Below are 21,267 nucleotides of genomic sequence, written 5' to 3' on the forward strand. Positions count from 1 at the left end.
TGTGTAGCTCTGGATGTGCCAGTTTTACAAACCATCCGCAAACCCCCCCACAAACACAGCCTGATATAGCGGATTGTTAGCTGTAGTTTCTCTGGTAAACACACTGATCTCTTCGCCTGTCACAGTACTTCTTGCCTGGCCTGCCTGCTGTTCCTCTCACGGTCACTTCTCCACCAGAGCCTGCTTCGCTGCCGGAGTGTCTCTGGGCTAGGCAGAGCGGACAGGCCAGGTGTCTGCAGAGGCAACCAGGCATAGAAGTGCTCGGTGTGTGTGTGGAGGGGCAGCCCGGCGGACACCCAGCCTGTCCGCTCTGCCTAGCCCAGAGACACCCATGGATATATAACAAGAACTGGATATGGCGCCACCACTCAGCCTGGCAGCCAACTTGTTTTCCAGTGGACACTCGCGGTATTGCAACAAAAAATGCATTTTCCCCAAAGGCCACCATTAAAAGAGACGTCTGTAAAAACTGTTGACAGGAGACCTCAAAAATCGAGTACGCATTACATAGTCTTTATTTCCAAGGTCATCTGAAAGAAAAGACCAAATAAAGTCTCAACATGCTGTAAGGAATTGTCTCCTTTCATGGTGAAGCTTGAACCCCAGTAGACTGTCATGGTTATTGATAATTTGTGTCATCAGAAAATGGAATTGGTTGTCTGAATAAACACAAAGGAAAAGAAATTGGAGGCAGTTGAATGCAAGAATAATTGTTTAATTTCTCTGAGCCATATCTGTGACCATGAGTGGCAATAAGTGGACTAATTGCACTAGAATCACTGCTTTGTTTGTTTTCAGTACACATATTAAACAGATGAAAGTTCATGGTTGTTACAAGAAAATGGACACTTATCCAGTGGTGTAAAAACTAACATTGCTGCTTAATAGGGTTGAAGGTGCACTATCTACTCTATCCTGAGTCAAATGAGCAAAGTTGATGTGGATACCAATATGGCTTTTTGAAAAACAAAGCCTTTACTCGTTTCCTCAAGGCACTTTGGGCTCACTCATCTTCCTCTGGTAAATTAGTTCAAAGAAAGCTTCATAAAACATTTACAGACACACAGAGGGGGGTCTCGAGCTCTACCACAGTTCTACATGACCCCAGGTTAATTGACCTAATTACTTTGCTTTGAATCTTCTATCATTCTTCTTTTTCTTGTTCCCCTTCTCTGCCTTCATCCATCTTAAGCCCTCTCTCACCAAGAGAACCAAAAACCTTTCATCTCTACAAATATCCCTCCTGAAAATGGAGTCATACACACCCTAGAGTAAGTTCCAGTAATTTCAACACATACTGACCAAAACACACATTTATCAACATCCATCCAGAAAAAACAGGTCATAAAAGAGCTGCTGAATATTCACTGAATCTTTTACGAGTTTGGAGGAAGCTTTGCCCACATCTCTAATCAGCCATCCATCAGCCTGATGAGAAGGATGCTTTGAAGTGCTCTCCGGATACCAAAAACCAGAACGAGGGAGTCTTGGAGATAATGAAATGACTGTTGTTAATGGAACAGCCATTAGCGCTGGAATGTCAGGGTTCACTTGTAAAGTCAGGCAACATAAAGATGTCAGATCAGACAGTTTGGGTCAAATGATTTGACTGCAGCAACGAGGGAGAGACTTGCCCTCTTTTGGCAATAGCAGTGAATGATTGTGAGGAATATAAATGTACTTAGAGTGTATCTTGTATTTCCAAACGGGACATTAGGCCTGAGTAATATGGTGTAGTCCTTTATGCGTTTATAACCTGCCTTTAGATAAAAAAGGAATTGTCTAGTTCACTATTAATTCAGCTATATCTCACATTTTATTTACCATTCTGGATCTAAGGTCATTAATCGACTTTTTTTGGACTGACAAACTTACAGATCTCTTGGTCCAGCTATCGACCAACAACATGGCTCTGGTTAATGACTTACTGAATGAGTAAATGCATTAGTGAATAAACACATTACACAAGTCTCTGGATGGCCAGTAAGTGTGTCTCATTTGGAACAAAGGTGGAAGTTGAGCAGATTAATCTTAGCGGTCCCCGAGCTTGAAGGAATGCTGTCAAGCAGCCAGTAACTGACTTCTGTTGGTGATAGAGCCTAGCTGGTGTTGCTGTTCTGCACGAGAGATAAATCCAGGTTAGGAATGTCTCTGTTCCTGGGCCAAGCAGGGACGGATGGAGGAAGAGATAGATAGTGATGAAGAGGAGAGAGGGAATGAATGACACAGAGGTGGAGGGTGAAGCAGAGGGAAACAGGAAAGGAGAGAGTGATGAATGGATGGGAACTGAGGGGTGGGTGGTGGTGGGGGGTATGTAGGAAAACAGGAGCATAACAGAGGCAAAGAAGGAGAGTGCAGAATAGAGATGAAAATGTATTCCGCAAAAATGAGGAACAAAAAAAATGGATGAAATAAAATGAAAGGTTATGCGCATCTGTGCTAGTTTTCTATATACCTGTGTGAGTTCTGTGAATGTATCAGCATGTGGACAGCTTTTCCAAACATCAATTGTTGAAAAACCCTGTCAGCTCACAGACAGCCTCCTCCATGGCAAAGCAACAGTGACAATAGCCGTGACAGGGAGAAGGGGACTTTGTAATGTCTCTCTTAGTTCAGAATATGGGATGTTATCAACTGAATTTGCTATCAATGCACCATCAAATGGACTTGTGGGCTGTGTCTGATCCGATCCAATCCATCATGACAGGCGAGGGAGTTAGAATAAGCCTGACTGCTGAGGCTAGGATCTGCTTGGACTGAGAAGTCTGTTTTGAAGCATTTTGTTTGTGTTTGTGTGTGGGTGTGATTTGGGACAGTATCGGAGGGGTAATGCGTCAGCCGAACTGCAGGACCACATGCGTGAGTGTATGCATGTGTGAATGTGTACAGGCATGAGGTTTTTTTTAGGACATACCAGGGGATGACCTTATGCAAGTGTTTCAGGCGAGAGAGAGGGATAGAGTGTGAGTAGTGGGGGGAAGGAAAAAGGAGAGAGTTTATGAGTTTATGTACATGTGCTGGCCGCTTACATCTCAATAGGTCTTTGCACTTTTGGACTTTAAGTGTGACTGCGACCATGAGTGTGTGTCCATGTGACAGTTGGACTGTGCAAGGGATAATGCAAAAGCTGAATATCCAAAGGGGGTCAGCTGAGGCCAGTGAAGGTGAGCACTGCCAAGCCAGTTTGGATATTTTAACTGTCTCCACTAAATGTCACACAAACCTGCAAAGCAAGTCAAAATGTAACTTTTACCCCAAAGTTCAAGTTCAAGCATGTGAAAAGGAGAGCTGCTGATGTTGAGACCTCACTGAAACCATTTTAACAAGCACTAAATGGGAAGCTTTGGCAAAGTAATCAAGACCCACATTACCAAAATAGATTATTTTCTCACTTTCCTCTAGTAGATTGTATTTGATCTCCAGAACCCTTAGAGAAATATCCTTCTCTAAGGGTTCTGTCTCCACCTCAATACAATGGAGTGAAATGGAATTTCATTTGAGGTGCTTGTAACAAAAAATAAAATCACATAAAATAATCTCTTTCCAGAGACACTGGCCCCATTACAGAGTGCACTTTCAATTCACAGGTACTATTTCTTCAGAAAGTAAAAGTAGTTCTAGTGAAAATTGTTCAACACACTGGTGTTCTGTGGCTTATCCAAAGTAACCAAGACAGTGTTTCTGGAAAGAAGCTGTCGCTACCAAATATCTTAATTTCCCACTACAGGTAAGTGAGACAATATGTTATTTTGTAACTTGGGTAAACCACCCTTTAAAAACACCAAATGAAAAAGAGAGAAAATTGAGTTTATCCAAAAGGCTGATGTCAACCAGCCTCAAATGCACTGGGAAAAGAATACTATAAAGTGCAAAGCTAGTGTGAAGTAATGAGGAGCGGCTTCATTCTGCTGCTGAGAGAGTAAATTAGTGCCTCCACAAGTCAAGTTGGCAAAAACTAAGTGTAAACACAGTCTTTCAGCTCTCAAGAGGGAAAAGATGATTACCTCACAATTACGAGACCACAGAGGAAAGAAGCCCCATTGCCTCAGTGACAGAAAGAGAGATTACAGGGTGTCGGCAGTACTAATGATGATGGGAAAAGGGAACAAATGCTGCAGTTTATCCCAGAGGATACACAAAATTGCAGCAACTAGCAGAAATTTGTGGCACTTGGCTAACACATTGGCAATGCTCTTCAAAATGAAAGATGAAGAGGAAATGCATTATTTGTTGAATGTCTGCTGAATTAAACAATATTTTTTCTCAAGGCATAGAGATATCAATACCCAGAGAGGCATTCAACAGGTTTCTATTTCAGTAAAGAAACACTATGTTGCACATTTCAGTTTTACGTTTATGTGTCTATTTTTTCTGGCAGGACATACTACTAGGCCTATCAAATTATTTCATAAATCAACAAGTTGATTAGTACACACACTTTTGACTTGTATGACGTGGCATTTACAACCTGTAATGACATCTCTGTAACACAGTCATTCTCATAAAGGCTTAAACTGAATGGAGGGCCAGGTTTGTCATATGCCACTGCCAACCACCCAGCAGGTTTTAACCCATCGAATAAATCCTCAATTACTAATGTGATGACTGTGGGGAAGGGTGACCTAATCCTACACTGATACCATGATACACCACACAGAGACCTACACATTTACTGGCCATCACTGATAATAAATGAAACCCTACGGAGTGCACAAGTCTTAAAAACCTTTCAGACACTGATTACAGAGAGGTGAAATATAAAAAACAAAATATACCAAAACTATTGCCCAACGCAGGATGTAAAATGGGTGATACAGTCAGCCTTCAAAAAATATTTGAGGTCACAGGAAGGGCAGAGGGGTCATCACCTCAGCAGGACACGCACACCACGTCTAACATATTAGCACCATGCAGACAATACGGAGTTCCAACTGCTTTTGTACAGTCATGTTTCAACTGTCGAAAAGTCAACTGTTTCCCCTCCCCTCCATCTACAGTACATACTGTAACCTATTCCTTCCACTCAGGTAATTTTTTACCAAGCTACCAAATGCATATGGAGGATGGGGCGCCCGGTAGCTCACCTGGTAGAGTGGGTGCTGGTGCACATCCCTGGCATCTCAATGTTACACCCAAGGACAGGTTAACCTGATCTCAGAGAGGAATTAGACTGCACAACAGTACCCTCTGAGGCAGCTGAATTTCTCTTTATCCTCGCAGACACACTGGCGCAGAACAAAGCTTTACCATCTGTTAATGAATTCCACGGCCAGCAGTGCTTGCTGCTGCAGGCAGGTAATTAGTCTGAACAGCGGGAAAGATCAAAGACAACACTTCCTGTCTTGCCCTCTGGTTGTGACCTCACAAGCGGAAGTCACATATTTCACTGGGTGAGTGAAGGAACGAAACTTTATGAAGCTTAGCCAACAGGCACAAAATCATAGTCTAAGTCATTTCAGTTTGAATCACAGCAACTTACCCATTTGATAAAACAGAAAGTGGTTTACAAACTAAACAGTTGCTTTGAGTCTCAATATTGTCAATATTTACTTGTTTGCCACCAATTCCGAAATTCCATTTCCTCATTTAACTATTCTGTTGCTTTTCTTCTTGACATCATTTAGTGAGTATAACATTATTGTGAGTCTGAATGGCCACTTAATCTGTTAAGGATTGCAACAAAGAATACGTTGAATAAGACCACCATTTCACGGAAGAGTTAAGACTATCACATACCCAGAGTTATCATCATGTGTGCTGGCATTTCCCTTCCTCTCACAGAGCCAGTTGAAGCCCTTATCTGACAAAGTGGAGTCCAAAGAGGACAGTGAGAGATAGCATATCTGTGTGTGTTTGCATGCCAGTTTTATCTGATGATCCAAGTCACTACCCAGCCAAGCCCCACAACCTGGTGGCTGGTAATTTTTCGATGCTGCCAAGCGTGGTTACATTAACACAGCACAACATGGTCCCACACAGTGATGATGATACATTGCAAAAGTACCATTCAGAAGATACATGGACAATCACACTCACTGTGGCCCAACTCTTCTGGATAAGTCAGTCAGCTCCTCTCTCCAAATTTCCAAAAACACAAATACTAAGGCTATTTATTATTGTACTGTAATCCCCTCCTCCATTATAATAAATAATAATAATGAAATAATAAAACAAATATTTTGGCTCTGAGTCAAGATATACAGAGATTTAGAGACTATGTCCATGGGCTTGGCAGGTCTACTCTCCACACTGACTGAAGGATTAAAAGCCCATAGGATTTGGCTGGCCTTGGTTTTAGAGTGCTGCTTAATTCTGCATGTAGCTCCCACAACATATTTCATTGTACATGAGGGATAATTGAGAAAGCCCCTGTCATGCAGAGCAAGCAACTTATCTGACTGTTTGAAAGGACTGTAAATGTGGTTAATGGGTCATGCAAACACTGGCTTGCTGAATGATGAGTCAGTTCCATTAAGTTACATCTTTGACCCCAGAGTTGCTCCACCAGTGGCACTTTAGATGGCTTTGGTAGAGAAACCTATCAAATATTAATGGTAAATCTATTTTGTCATACTTCATCTTCTTTGTCACATTCTGTCACCAAAGGCATTTTGAGATTTGGTCCACATTTTTTCATACACAATCAGCCAATTACATAGAATTATTTCCGCACCTTAGTACAACAGCAGCACTTAAGCAGGCATACCCTCTCCAATCAGGCTAAAGTGTCAAAAAAATTGATTTTAGATTAATTATCTGTTATTACCCTTCACAAAGGTCACCCTGCTCATCCCCATCATCTCAAAGTGCTGCTTGTGTTTCATTACCATTTATTACAATTTCGTTTCACTTTTTCCACACCCTAACCCTCTCAGATCCAAGTTGGTATGGCAGCACCCCCCCTTTCTGCGTTCCTGTTTCATCCAACCTAACTTAATCACATCTGTCAAGGAGCAAGGAAATGGCAGAAAGCACTCTTCCTGGAATGGACCACACGCTGTGCCTGGCACGTGAACATCTCTTTCCTTATTCCGTTCTCCCAGCATTCCAACTGGAATACATCACCTGCAAATGGCTGCCAAGGACAAGACATACATCACCCTGTCAGGACAGGAGAAAGAGGGAGGGAGCATGGCAAACAAATGGTACTGCCCTCTGTCCTGAACAACTAGCCTCCAAAGAGAGTGAGAGTGTGGCTAAAACCCATTCAAGCATATTTGAATGTGAATCAGAGAGATGTGTGAAAGAGAAAGAGAGAAACCACTGCAACCACTTAAGGACATGCTTAAGTACACAGGACTAAAATGACTACCAATAATGCCACAAGTTGCCAGATTTCGACTCTTCTTAAATTAGGCTGCAGCACCGAGTCACTGGCCAAAAGCTGAAGTCAAGGTAATGCAGAGCTAGCTACTTCACAGCCACTGGTAGTAATTAATGAGTGATGAAACGTGAACATTGATAGTAATACCCTCTGTTCACCCTCGACCTCCCTCTCTATAAATCCTGGCAGTGAAAAATGAGATGGCAATCAATTGAGAGGTGAGTAGTGAGTCCTTCTGGGAAACAGTTCACTTACTGCAGTTTCCGGGATTCAGCAGACATATGTGCATGCATACACACACACAGCACATAAACACATAAGAACACAATTAAGCGTAATTCATATGGCAGATATCTGTAAATTATCATACAAAGCATGCCTACACACATTCATACAATTCCTTTGGGTTACTTACAACTGATGAACATTTGAAACATCTAAGAATCAAACTGTTTGTAGTAAGTATTTGCAGTATAGTAGTCAAGTTAGCGAAGATTATTCTTAAGAAGCAATGATAAATTATCAATCAGTAGGTCCCTGGCTGTTCATAAATAGATCATCTTTACAGCTGGTTCAGATGACATTCATACATCATCCATCCATAGCGTCTCTTCTTTACTAAAAGTACAGTACAAAGTGACAGGACAGAAGGCGATGACATTCTGCACAGGACATCAGCTTGACTCAAAGCAACGATGTTGTGAGTAAACAGGATGAGCTTTAACTCAATAGGTCCGACTCTGCCTTTGTCTTCACTCGGAAGTCAGAGTCAGTTTAGTCATTTTTGCATGACATGATGCTGTTATGTAGAATAACAATGTGATAGCCTGGCTGCTCAGTTATCTGCTTTCCTGCATTTGTTTCCATAGCTATCACTTACATAAGCTCTCTAAATATGAGCAGTTTGTAATCCCCAGGCTCTATAGGAAACTGTGCATCATCCATCTAGTTGAGCCCTTCACCCTCTTAACACAAGGTTATGGGCCATTAGACATTAGACTTTCAGAGTATTGAGAAGATGTGCATAGTGGATCTTCTAGTTGATGTAATTCATGTACTTTGAAACAGAAAGCTTACAAAAGCTTTTTTTGGGTTGCTATAGTAAAATAATCTTTCAAGCATCGAACTGTCACTTACAATTCACACGCAAACAAGCTATTCACCAAGAAGAAATTTACTGAAACCACAAACACTATAATGGAAAATTTGCAGAGGTTTAGATAAATGTAGATAAAGCTCGGTGCGTCATACTGACATACATTTCCAGTTCTACTGTTTATCATCATTAGGAAAGATGAACATCAGCATTCATCGCCACTCATTGTTGTCAGTGGCTGATTGTGCCAGCATTTTCCTCTGATTCAACCTGTTTACAGCCTTAGAGACAAGACATGGGGAAATGAAAAGCCAGTGGAAAAAATGTCAGATCATGTTGGATTTATACAACATTCAGGTGTGAAATTAGCAACATAAGTTCAACTGACAACACAATGTAATGGAGATACATTGCATATATACATATATATTGCAAAATGTAATCCAACAGCCACTTCAATATTGTTTGTGTGATAGGCTACACTATACTCTTGAGAAACAGCTAACTGGCAATAGATGCCTGTATATAGCTAATCTTGTCTCCATTGTAAAGATGAATGTAAGAGAGAACATAAAACTTAGTTATAGGTGGAACTGAGTGGCAGTAAGCACCAGTCAAGAGACCAAGACCAAACTGAGAGACTAATGCAACTTCAGATAATGGGAAACAGCATGAGGGACTTGAGCTTACTCAGCAATAAGAGTTGCTGCTGCACCTTAAAGGCCTCTCACCTTCATACACAAACTGGCCCAGCACAACACATCTGACTATTCAAAACACTGACCACTCCAAAATGATTGTGTGGTCATGTAAGTGTCATTTCTAGGCCTGCATCGATGAAGAGCAAACCTATAATCTGTGCGGAGTGGTTTTGTGGTTTACCAGCCTTCTTCACTGCCTGCTGTGTCATTCAGCTCTTTTCAGCAGGGCTGACTGTCGATGGTTTACTGGCAGAGCTGAGTTATAAAGGGTGGCAACTGGAGACGCCTTCCAGAAAAAGGGACATTTTCATAAACTGAAGTCACAGAAGTAACTACTGCATCACATTTTTGCAATAAAGTCAGCCAAAACCACTGCATAATAGAAACCCAGACTGAACAGGTAAACTGTAAACAATGTGACCATCTTAATACAGAAAGCAACACCATTAGACTAATGATCTACCAGTTTTTCCAAATGACACCCCCATTTCAGTCCAGAGAAAACACACTGTCATCATGGGAATACTGTATCTCCTCAGATACCTTTATTACACAGAAGCTCAGTGGTCTAGCCTACCTAAATGTATAATCTATTGTAAACCGAGCAGATAGAAATTAACAATGACACGTGATGAAAGAAAAAACTGAATATCCCAACCATAAACCTAAGCAATTCGTTATTGTGCAATACCACCACTCAGTATTTCACAAACATCTCCCACAAGCCTACTTGGGGACAGGGACAGCTAAAGGGCCATGGCCATGGCCTGTAGTTTTTGCGATGTGTACGGTGAGCAAAATGAAACAGTAGCTTCTCTTGTCTTCTTTACCAAGTAAATGACAATGGGATAAAAACTCCAATGCAAACTTTGTCAAACAGTGTCAGACATACTCAGTAAAATAGTGGATACAAAATGCTTGGCTGGTTTGATGTTTTAGTAATGTGACATTTTCTGGAATACAATTACAGACTTCACCCTAATTATTCTCTCATATACAGGCACAGAACATACTGTATGTGCATGTAGGTGGTCATCTGACTGTTGGCTTTAGTATTTGCGTTGTATTCAAGTGCAACTTTTGTCTGAAGACACGATTTGACACCAAGCGTCTGATCAGTCTGCCTTTGCCAGTAATAGTTTTTTGAGGTCAGTTTTGCGTCAAAGCCCTAAAGGTAATTTATGCTTCTGTGCATAGTAGCTGTACCTCTACTTGAAGTACCATTGGTACTGATGTCTATCTTTTCCAGAATCCACCTACACGGTGGAGATAAAATTGCGCAATTTAAAAAAAGGCTATTTATCCTCTCTATTTAGAAATGCTTATCAAATGTATGTTTTGTGATCTTTCAACACCATAGTGCAATGAAGCTTTCATAGCATTGCAAACTAGGGAATATTCAGTTATTCAGAAGAAAAAAAGTGATGTTACAAAGAAACAGTATAACTATACTAGGAGCCTGTTTTGTTTAAAGAAAAAACCTAACTCCTGATTTAATGTTGAAATAGCAGCCAAGACTGTGAAAAAACACATGTAAAAGTTAATGTGTAGCAACTCAAAGATCGACCATCCTCCCTCAATGATTATCATAATTTCCCCCAAGCTCTGTAAAGCCTGCATCAAGTTGGCTCGCAGCCCTCTGCCAGGGGCTTTGGCCAATACTGAGGATTAAAACCCTGCAAGTCTATAAATATACCTAGCAGACCAACGTCAGCACCCAGCCAGCTATTGCACTCACCTCTCACTGCTGGATGGATGACATGTGTTTTTCCTCTGTTCTACTTCTCTTTTGATTTTACTTTCTCCCTCTATCTTTCAGTTTCTCAGACAATCACTGCTCCTTCTTTTTGTGTTCCTATTTTTCCCTCCAACTCACTCTCAGTGTGTCTCCCACTCTTCTGTGTCTCTCCGGCTCCCCTCATCTCTCACTCTATCGCTCTCATACTCTCTCGCTTGGCAGGGCCTCTTAATTGGAAACAAGCTGTGAGAGGGCTTTCAGTTTCAGGTTAAAATTGCATCTGACCTGCCTCCTGCTGTATCTTTTCTTCTCTCCTTTGGCAGTATTACAGGCTTGTACACAGTGGTACAAGTGCAGAAGTCTGAAGGACAGAGTGTGGCGAAGAGGGAAGCAAAAGATGACTGATATTCACTGGCTGGAAACAGCAGGGACAGGACAGGTAAACAAGCAAAATTGAGACATACCGTAGTTTACTTGCAAAACACAAATATGTGGAATATAACTTGACATTTTTAATCCTTGAACAACATGCCCTATCAAGCCAGACATTTCAAGTAGGATATGTAAATACTAAGCTAAGAGACATTGATGCATCATACCTAATACAACCTTTTATAAGCCCAAATGCGGGACCTTTTTATAAAGCAAGAATTCAGTAATACCCCTTTACTCGGTCTTCCCTACATATGTTCAGGTAGGTTATATGTGGGAGTCTGCAACAGTTGTACAAGCAATATTCATCACATCAGTAAAGGAGCTGAGCAATCCTAAACAAAACTTATTTTACTAAATGCGCCACAAACAGACATAAGTAGCAAAATGACTTACAAAAAGAGATTGTTTTGTTTACTTCAGTTTTAGTATGTTATCTTCATTAAAAATACCCCAAAATTGCAACCAAAACAATACAATCACACAGTGTACCATGTAATGCAGTGTGCAGATGTAACATCATTTTCCTTCAAACAGGTCTCACATGTACAGTACATCAAAAAACCAATATACATTCCGAGCCAACATCTGGAGAATGAAGTCTGAACTATTATACACAAAAATGACATGGCCATTAGGCTACATGGTAATTATGGTGAGAGGCTGCATTCAGTCTGTCACAACTTCCTTGTTGTCAGTGGGAGAGGATAAGAGGGATTTGTTGCACAAAGGGCCACAGCCAGGCACAGAAACTATTACTTCCACCCAGTTAGACCACAGACTGTACTGTCTGACCCATAGCGCTGTATAACAGGACAGTGCAACTCACTCACAATTATACACATCAATCTGCATACTACCCAGATTGTTTTTTGATCTCGTCTTTATGTGAGTGAAATGATACTACATGAAATAGGTATAAATGTAGTACACCTATAGCTGTTAAAATATTTGACACGTTTACAAATTGGCTAATGTCTTAACCCAAGTCTAAATCTGACTGTCTGACAAACATTTGTTTAACCCACGGAGATATTTTTAAAAGCTCAGCCTATTTAATATTTTCCCAATTTGCAGCATGCTACAACCAGCTTATTCCAAATAGTGTTTGTTTACAGCACAGTACAAGTCAGAGACACTTTTCATTTGGAAAGTTGAAAGCTCACCCGAAAACAAATATTGATCTCCTTGACAACTGGCTTCCTTGACTACTGTCCCACCCACATCTTTGGCCCCTTTAAATCTCACCACATTGGAAAGCCTTGCATAGCTGGGTGCCAGGCCAGGGATACAAAGCAGGTCTGGGTATGATTACCGACTGAAAATAATTCAGCTTTTGGGGACTGATGAATCAATCCTGTCGACATATTGTCAACCATTTGGATTCCCCCCCCAAAAAGGCAAAACCCCACCCAACTTGCACTCCAAACAGACTTAATAAAAACCTTGTTGAAATGTTAGGATTTTCATGCTCCACTGTACTGTTGACTAGAGCCAAGAAAGCAATTAATTAATAAAGCCCAATACAGCAAGAGAACCAAAGCTACCCTACAATATGCACAGATCAAGGCTACATGCACCCATACCACAGTGTCAAACACCTTCTGGAGGATTATTTACACTGATTACACCTGATATTATGGGGCCCACCACATATTGACCTTCCATTGCCATCAACATTGCACATAGGTAATCATACCTGCTGATCTATGAAAATACATTCAATGCATAAGATCTTGTTGTTTTGATAGACATCATTCATTTCAGCCTGTCACAACCTTTAAGCACAACATGTGTGAAACCAATGTCCAGTGTAGGTAAAATGTAAGAGTGGGCTATTATTGCACACAAACATTAAAAAGATAGCAAACTGCAATAGATGAGTCCCAATAGCCTCAAACTGTTCTGTAAAATAACTGTGCACTGCAAGATATTTTTACCAGATCCGTTCCAAACAAACTTCTCATAAAAAATGTATAATATCTGGCTCAGGGATGCACTTTGCCTCTTTTATGTACACAAACCATGGAAAATGTGTCTGTTATGAAAACGTTGGTGTTTAAATTCAGGCTTTGTAGCGAGTATCCTCTCTAAACAGCAGAACCACAGTTTACTACTAAAGTATGCTCTATCCTATCTGTCTATGCAAACTTATTTTTCTATGACTGACTGAATGGTGGAAAGTCTAAATACATGCAATTAAGAGTCATTGCCATTGCTCTTGATCAAGGCCTGCTGTGATTCGATCCATCCAACAGATCAGAAGTCCACACTATCAACACTTTACACAGTATATGTAAACCTGCAGAAATCTGAGTTTGGAGTTGTGATCTGAAAAGGACAGACGGTGTGCTGAGAACTACTGAACATACTGTGGCCATGCAATGAAGCTAAGCTGGCGAGGGTTAGAGATATACCAAAAACCTGTTTCTCCCCCTATGCTACTTAATGACAGGAGGATTATTTTTTCCTTTGGGTTATTGCTCTGATGCCACCCATCTCACTGTGTGAAATCACTCCCTGGCAGCACTTGGCAGCAAGCAGTGAGCTGGCAGAAAGAGGCAGAGAGAGGGAGAGAGCAGATAGCTCATGTCTTAAGAGTGATATGGAGAATGTTATTCTGCTGAGCCAACGAATGAACCTCATAAGCTGATGCCTACCTACACAGGCAGACACAAACATGAGAATCCTCTGAGGATCACTGCTAAGCAAACACATTAGACATCATGATATGAAAACACATCGGAACCAGTTTATGATTTGAGGACAGAAAGAAAAACACCTCTCGCTCATTTTCACTTAACATACTATGATATTGTCTGTCACCCAAACTGAACAATTGACAACAACACAGTCAAGAGTTGACATGGGGGTCAACCACAGCAGGCCCCAAACAACAGAGGGGTCACGCAGGACACAGGTTGGGGCCAGAGCATTCCTGGCTGATGCAGTTGGGTTTGTCTGGGAAATGACTGAGCAAACAGGGGCCAGAGTGGCTTCCCCTTACTGGCACCAGCGCTTTGTCCCCACTAATCCACTCCAAAGAGCCACAGTCAAACACCCAGCACCATACAGTCACCAGTAACAACACAGCACAGTCTGGGAGGACACGAAATGAATCCCACTGGCCAAAGCAGGGAGACAGACGCCAGTTTGCTCATCAGATTTGGGCACAGAAAACAGTATGGCTTAACTGTAGGACTGAGTGATGATCATAGAGAAGCTTTCTGAGGCAATGGAGCTGTGCAATATTGCCTTCTACAGGGATGGGGACTAGTTACAGAGACAGTATTACTGAGCATTATATAACTTTGCAGCTGGTTAGAGTTGTAGCAAATTTTCCCATCTACTTGCTCATAAGATTGTTATCTGTGTGCATCATGATCACTGGTAGCTAAGTGTGTGCATTTTTGTATTTTATTGACAATTTCTGTCAGAGAGGATCAGGACTCATAATACACTGACGGACAGAAAGGTGGAAATGTCGAGAGCAAGAGAAGCAGTTTTATCCACTGCTGAATAGCAGGCTGTATTGACAGATGGGGATATCAATTGAATTACATTAATACAGTGGCTCTTTTGGCTGACATTAAAAGCAAATCTACTTAGCTGTGCCTCGTGATGTGTAATTTGGGAAATAAAGTCATATGATATGAGGACTATTTAAAAAGCCACAAATCACTGTTGTCCACTTAAGTGTTTCTATTGTTGTTGAGTAAATCAGATGTGCAAAATGAAAAGGAATTAAATCAGGGAAAAGAGGGATCTAGACAGCTCTCAGACCATGTTGCATTTAGAAATACTCTCATCAAACTGCCTCATCTCTGGGAAGTATAATGACAAATTATGTACATGACATCCCAGACTTAATGCTCTTTCCTTAAGTTATTCGGCACTAAACAAAAACAGGACAGCAAAAAATTAAACAGCATGACAACAATAAATGATCCGAAAACTGAAAAATATTTACCAGTGTAATGAATGGGTGTTTTAGGAACATGGACCTGACAAGACCCCTGCCAATTTAATATACCACTATGTGAGTTAACTATAGTATCCCATGGTTACAGAGCCCATCTTGAAAATCTAAGGAGGAAACAGGTGTTCTGTCAAAACGTTCATGACTTTTAACACTTGCCTCATCATTATGGACAGAGATGGATAGAGTGGCTAAGAGTGTGAGCTGAACCAGTGAAACGTAATGTAAAACCACCATATTGACAAAACATTTGGGCAAAATGAAAAGACAAGACAAGGTGGGAGCAAACAAAACAGACCTATACAGCAACTGTATGGTGTGAATTGAAGAGGACTGAGACACTCTCTTGCTGTAAAATGAATAACTGGATAGTACTTACTTGTCATACTCAGCATTGTCTTTATCACAGCGTGCATCCTTGTGCTTCTGCCAGTCCTTCCCATGCTTACAGGTGGTGAGGAGGACCACATCCTCTGAGTTATGAACATGATATAAAGCGTTCCTAGTGTCTGAACCTATTCCGGTTAGGTATCTCTTACCCTTAAAAACAAGCATGTACTTCCTATAAGGGGGGATGGTGTTATGTTTCAGGTAGCCCCTTTCCCCTCCTGTCCTAGGGTGATCTTTAGAGAAAAGAGGGATAGAAACGTCAAAGTTGGGCCTAAAGTTCTCTGTGCTGATGCTGGCCTTGGCCAACATGGCGAGGCCGATGTCGAAGCCAAGGTCTTCTGTGTAGTCTGGCCAGGTGCCAGAGTATAAGTTGAAGATGATGTGGTTTTTGCCCCCATTCCACAGAGGAAGGTTCTGGATTTTTGCTTTCAAGTTGTGCACATACTGGGGTGAAAGCTGGTCCCGGTCCAGAGTGTCCAAACTCAGGACAAACAGGCATGCCTGTCCTGGGTCAGATGTATAGAACCTGGATCCTTCAATAGAGGACAAGATGTTCTGATAACTCTCTGACATCTTCTCCCCTTTCTGCTGGGGGTAGATGTAAACTTTGAATCCATTCCTCTCACACAGGGAGAAATCAAAGCAGGATTCCATTCTGCAGCGTTTTCCAGTGTAAACGCCTGAGTTGGCGTCCCTCTTCTGCCTAGGAGATATGTGTTCATTGTGATCATCACTCCTGTCTTGCTCCCAGGATCTGAAAGGCTGCAGGGACCCCGGGAAGCGATGCCACCGCGCCCCGGGATGAAAACCGGTGAGGCTGCGGTCATCACGCCGGCTGGGACCCCGTCTGGATAACGGGACTTGTATCCCCCCAAAACAAAATAACAGGATGAGACACGCACCGGCGGAGAACAAGGTTAAGTACCGTTTTTTGGCCTGCATGTGTCCTACGATCTGGGATAAGATGTCTGGCGATAAATCCAAGAAGTTCACAAGTTTTGGTTTCACCACCTCCTGCAGGAACGCTCCGCCATCTTCCCCCAGGCTGCAAGGGCTGTGCGCTCACGTCTCCCACCTTCTGCTTCAAATGCCTTTCACAAGTCCGGGAACTGATCCAAAGCATGTGGGCGATTTATAATGTTCATCCACCTCGTCTCCTCGTCAATAGTTGTATCGACTAACTGACATCGGTGTATTCTATACAACAAAGTGACCCGATCCACTTAAATATGGGGATCTAACGGTTAGTGGCACCCCACTTTCCTTTGTATAACATTACCTTTACTTTGCCCAAAACGTTCATTTTAACTACAGAGTGTTCATCTTTAGCTAACTACAACCAAACGGTAACTAATAACAACATTGCACAAAATTAGTACAAACTTGAGTAACGTTAAAGCAGCAGTGTGTGCCAGACTTGTTGCCTGGGCAGTTAACTATTGTCCCTATTGGAAATTAGCAACTAAGGGGGCACTGGAGCCCTAAACATTCAACATACCCAGTTTGAGACGTTGCCACAATTCTTTCAGTAAATGTATCGAAAGATAGTATCATTTTAACTGCTTACTAAATCTATACAGCGAATCTCTCCATCCGATTTAGCTAGCTAGCAAGCTAACAAACTGGCTAGTTTCTGAAAACATTCCCAGTTAGCTTGTTAGCTAAGCGGTTGCATCAAAGTAGCTTTAACGCTGGTTGGGAGTAAACACAGCCAGGCAGTCTCTCTTCTCCCTCTAAAAAACATGTCTCTTAATTCGCCCACAACTTATTCTTCGCTCTTTCTACAAAACCGACAGGCTAATTTCTCCGTAAATTTCTCCAGTCGTGTAAAGTGTTCAAGTGGTGGCTCACACACACAAAAACAAGAGGTGCTGTGGAGACTGCAAGCCAAGCAGAGCGGCAGTCCCACCAGAACGACTGCTGATGATGATGTGACGTCCTTCCACGGCGCACGGTGCCTTACCATTGGCTTGCGTCACATCCGAGGCGGGCGGGGCTTCCAGTTCACCCATTCACATCATCCAGGGAGAGGAGAACCGAGCAGGGTAGGACGGAACAGTTCCTGCACTTTACCACAGATAATTGTGAACTAATAAGTCAAGAGTGCCTTTTGTATCATATCAGGCCATATGAGAAATTGAGAAGTATTCTTGAATGCAGATTTTTTGGAATTCCATGATAGCTAACTGGGGAATCATCAGATGTAGGCTTTTAAAGTACAAAATAACTACTGCAATACAGGAAAATACATACTAATCTCACCTCAAGGTCCATTTAATAGCTGTTCTGGAGCTTTTGATCATATCACACAATCTCCATTAGCAGACAGAGTTTGCACAGTTGTCATGTAAATTGTAGATGTCAAATTTTCAGGGTTCTCCTGCATGTTGGCTTAAAAGTTTACTGTAATAGTTAACTGTTGCTTCCAAGGTCAAGAATGAACTCTGAAATAAATAACAATATTTGTCATGCAAAACGATTTCAGTGTAATTAAATCCCTCTTGGACTATTATAAGCATATGTTTATGTTGCTTTTAAGGTTAACAATGAATACTTAGCTAACTACAGTAGAAAAGGTTTCAGTCGTAGTCATCTGGACACTGTTTTCAGAATCAAGACGTTTCGGCTCCCATCCGGAAGTCATTCTCAATTGAACGAAACGTCTTGATTCTGAAAACAGTGTCCAGATGACTACGACTGAAACCTTTTCTACGATAGAACACTCCTGGACGAATGAGGGACTACACCGTCTTACTTAGCTAACTACAGACAACATATAGGCTACACTTCTAAGGAATATTATACTGTTTCATATAAGGTAATAGTCAAAAATTCAGGGTCTGTGGCAATAACCTAAATCAAAACAGCCATATCATTCCTATTTGCACTTTTTAACATAACTGGAGTCAGGCTGACAACAGTGTTGAGCATAATGATGCAGGATGTCCAAACAAGCGCATCATTCTACTATATATTCCAATGTTTGTTTTGTTTGTTTAAGTTCAAAGACAGATGACTATTAGCAGTTGCAGCATTACCCCTTACTGTACGGAATACAGTAAGCATGGACTGACACCATGCTTCAAAGAGAGTTTGGGTTCAGGTCTCTGTATTAACAAGTGATTCTGCAGCTGAGAGATAGGCTATGCCTGTTGAAAGACTAAAAAGCAGGATGTTTGCGATCTGGGTGTTGGATTCTGAGACCTTCTTGTGCTTTCTACTAGACGATCCTGGTTCTTCATCAGCATGCATCAGTCCTGCTGAAGTGCCCTAGAGCCAAACACTTGATCCCTGAGCAGACCAGTGCTCTGTAGCTGAACATGATCTCTGACCCCTCTGTTGGTAGGGTTACACGGCAAGAGAAATTAATCATTTTCAGCCTAAATAGAAATAGAATATAATAGAAAACATTAGATAAGAATATGGATTTTTCCCTGAGAGGAACTGCACCAGTGAATGAGGAGCAGCAGCAGGACAATGGCACTACAGTGCATTAGCCAGGTCTTTTCTGGCATGTAGTAAGCCATGATGTGTTTTCACAGCTGCTGTGGTCTGAAAGACTAGAAGTGATTTTGCAGAAGCGGGGAAAGAGCAAGGAGGAATGTGAAGCTGCGTTCCTCAGGAGCTGTGGACCAGCTATCTGCACTGCCTCAGTTCCCCATGGACCACTGATCAAAGACCACCTCCTCATTCTCTACCTCCTCCCTTTCTCTTTTGTCTCTCCTCTTTCTGTCTCACTCACCCCACTCCTGCCTTTTCCCTCTCTTACTCTCTATCATCCCCTTGGCTGCTCTCTGGCATTCTTTCCATCTCTTCTTTCTTTCATCCCTTTAACTAATTTACGCGGGGGGTGCCGCTGGTGACTGAATGTTCCTTGGCTTTTGCCACTACACTGATCAGATGTGCTTTGTTTATGTGTCACTGAATTTTAATTCAAGCTCTTTAAAGTGGTCTACCCATGTGGAATTGCGACAGTCCCTCACTTTACAGTCTGAAATTTATAATTGCACTTCCAGTGGGCTTATTTGGATGCCTCACTAAAAAACCAACGTGATGACAGTGTAAGAACAAATCAACAAAAAAATGTAGACAATTGGATTCCAGGAGAAAAAACATTTAAAAAATACCAAATGTGGGGTTCTGCTTTTGTCTAGCTAGCTATTATCTGCAGCTTAATGGGAATGTGGAGATGCTGTCTTCCTGCTGTTGCATTGTGTTTGCTGAGCTGAGCACTGGCCAGATTTAGAGCAGCAGGGTGACTGAGCCAGAGCAGCACTCCCACTGTGTAATACACGCAACCATGCCAATATCTAATTTGGATGCACCCAGGTCAGCATAGTTTTCCCAGCCAACCAGCGAGTCAGCCAGCCAAGCAACTGAACAGCCAAATGGAGATTTATTATTTCCTTCCGAGTACATTTTGAGATCATTAATTAGCTTTTTGTTAATAACTGTAATGTGATGCAGATTTGTTATTAAACATTCTACTCACATATTTACATGAAAATATGAATATGTGGTATGTGCAAGGATCATGCAGACATTTGCATGACTACACACATGCAGGTACACACACACAGTCATTTGTGGGTGTGTAAATGCTATGTATGTGTGTGTCTCTTTCATGTAGAACACAGCCTTGAATGTGGTAATTTAATGCCCCCCCCTGACTGAGACTGACAGCCTTGGTGAGGAGCCTCATCCATCTGTGTTGACGCTGAAATGCACAAATCACATCTGAGTGTAACAGGACGAACAGTGAAATGAAGGGTTCATGTGACAAATGGAAGTGTCAGCATCTCGATGCAGAGAGGGCCAGTAGGATCACCCTCAAGGATTTAAGTGGAGGGCTACTTGATATACTGTATAGGCCTATCTGGCACCTTCTCCTCTAGTAGGAACAAGTTGTGTAGATGGATATTTAAGTCACAGTCTAGCAGCCACAAAAAAGTTTTTTATTAAAGGAATAGTTCGATATTTGGGGAGATATGCCTATTTCTAAGTTCCCTAACCCTCACCCAAACCCTAGAACTGGGGAATATAGGAACCTTTGTCATGTTCCCATTATGTGCCATATAAATCTGGGGAATACAGGACCCTGGGAACATAGGAGTAACCCCCCTGCAGGATAACCTGCCCTAAAACTGCAACATGTCATTTTAACACTTGTATGGATTAAACAAACTAGATATAGTGTGTTAATAAATGAGCTTTAGAGGTGCTGGTAGGCAAATTTTGCTATCTTTAGACTGTGCTAGGCTAGTTTTCCCCCCTTTTCCAGTTTTCGTGCTACGCAACCAGCTTCAGGCTGTAGCTTCATATTTAACATACAGATATGAGAGTGGTATTGAACTTGTTCCTATTTAAATCTGCACAGATTTTAATGATAGGCTTCCAATTTCTTTTACCAATGCCAACTGTTGCTCAGATATATCTTTGTCTCTTTCTGCCCTTTCACTTGTCAGTCTGGTTGAACTATTATACAGCGCTGTGTTCTCCATGTACAAAACATTACTTTTTTGGCAAACCCTTCATACAAAATAACATCTATTTTTAAAGAGAACTTTCTACAATCTAGAAGCATGAAACAACATTCAAAAATATAGA

The 21,267-nt window shown here is 41.6% G+C and overlaps 1 protein-coding gene across 1 annotated transcript in view; it reads right to left on the minus strand.

Moving 5' to 3' along the window:
* Positions 1-17,616, minus strand: part of LOC122881559 (exostosin-1a-like) — a 39,128-nt gene extending 21,512 nt beyond the window's left edge. The window contains exon 1 of the mRNA XM_044207886.1: positions 15,650-17,616. Coding sequence (XP_044063821.1) covers positions 15,650-16,602 — 953 coding nt within the window. The 5' untranslated portion in view covers positions 16,603-17,616. The remainder of the gene's footprint in view (positions 1-15,649) is intronic.
* Between the last annotated feature and the right edge of the window lie 3,651 nt (positions 17,617-21,267).

Source organism: Siniperca chuatsi, linkage group LG9 (assembly GCF_020085105.1).
Source record: "Siniperca chuatsi isolate FFG_IHB_CAS linkage group LG9, ASM2008510v1, whole genome shotgun sequence".
NCBI lineage: Eukaryota > Metazoa > Chordata > Actinopteri > Centrarchiformes > Sinipercidae > Siniperca > Siniperca chuatsi.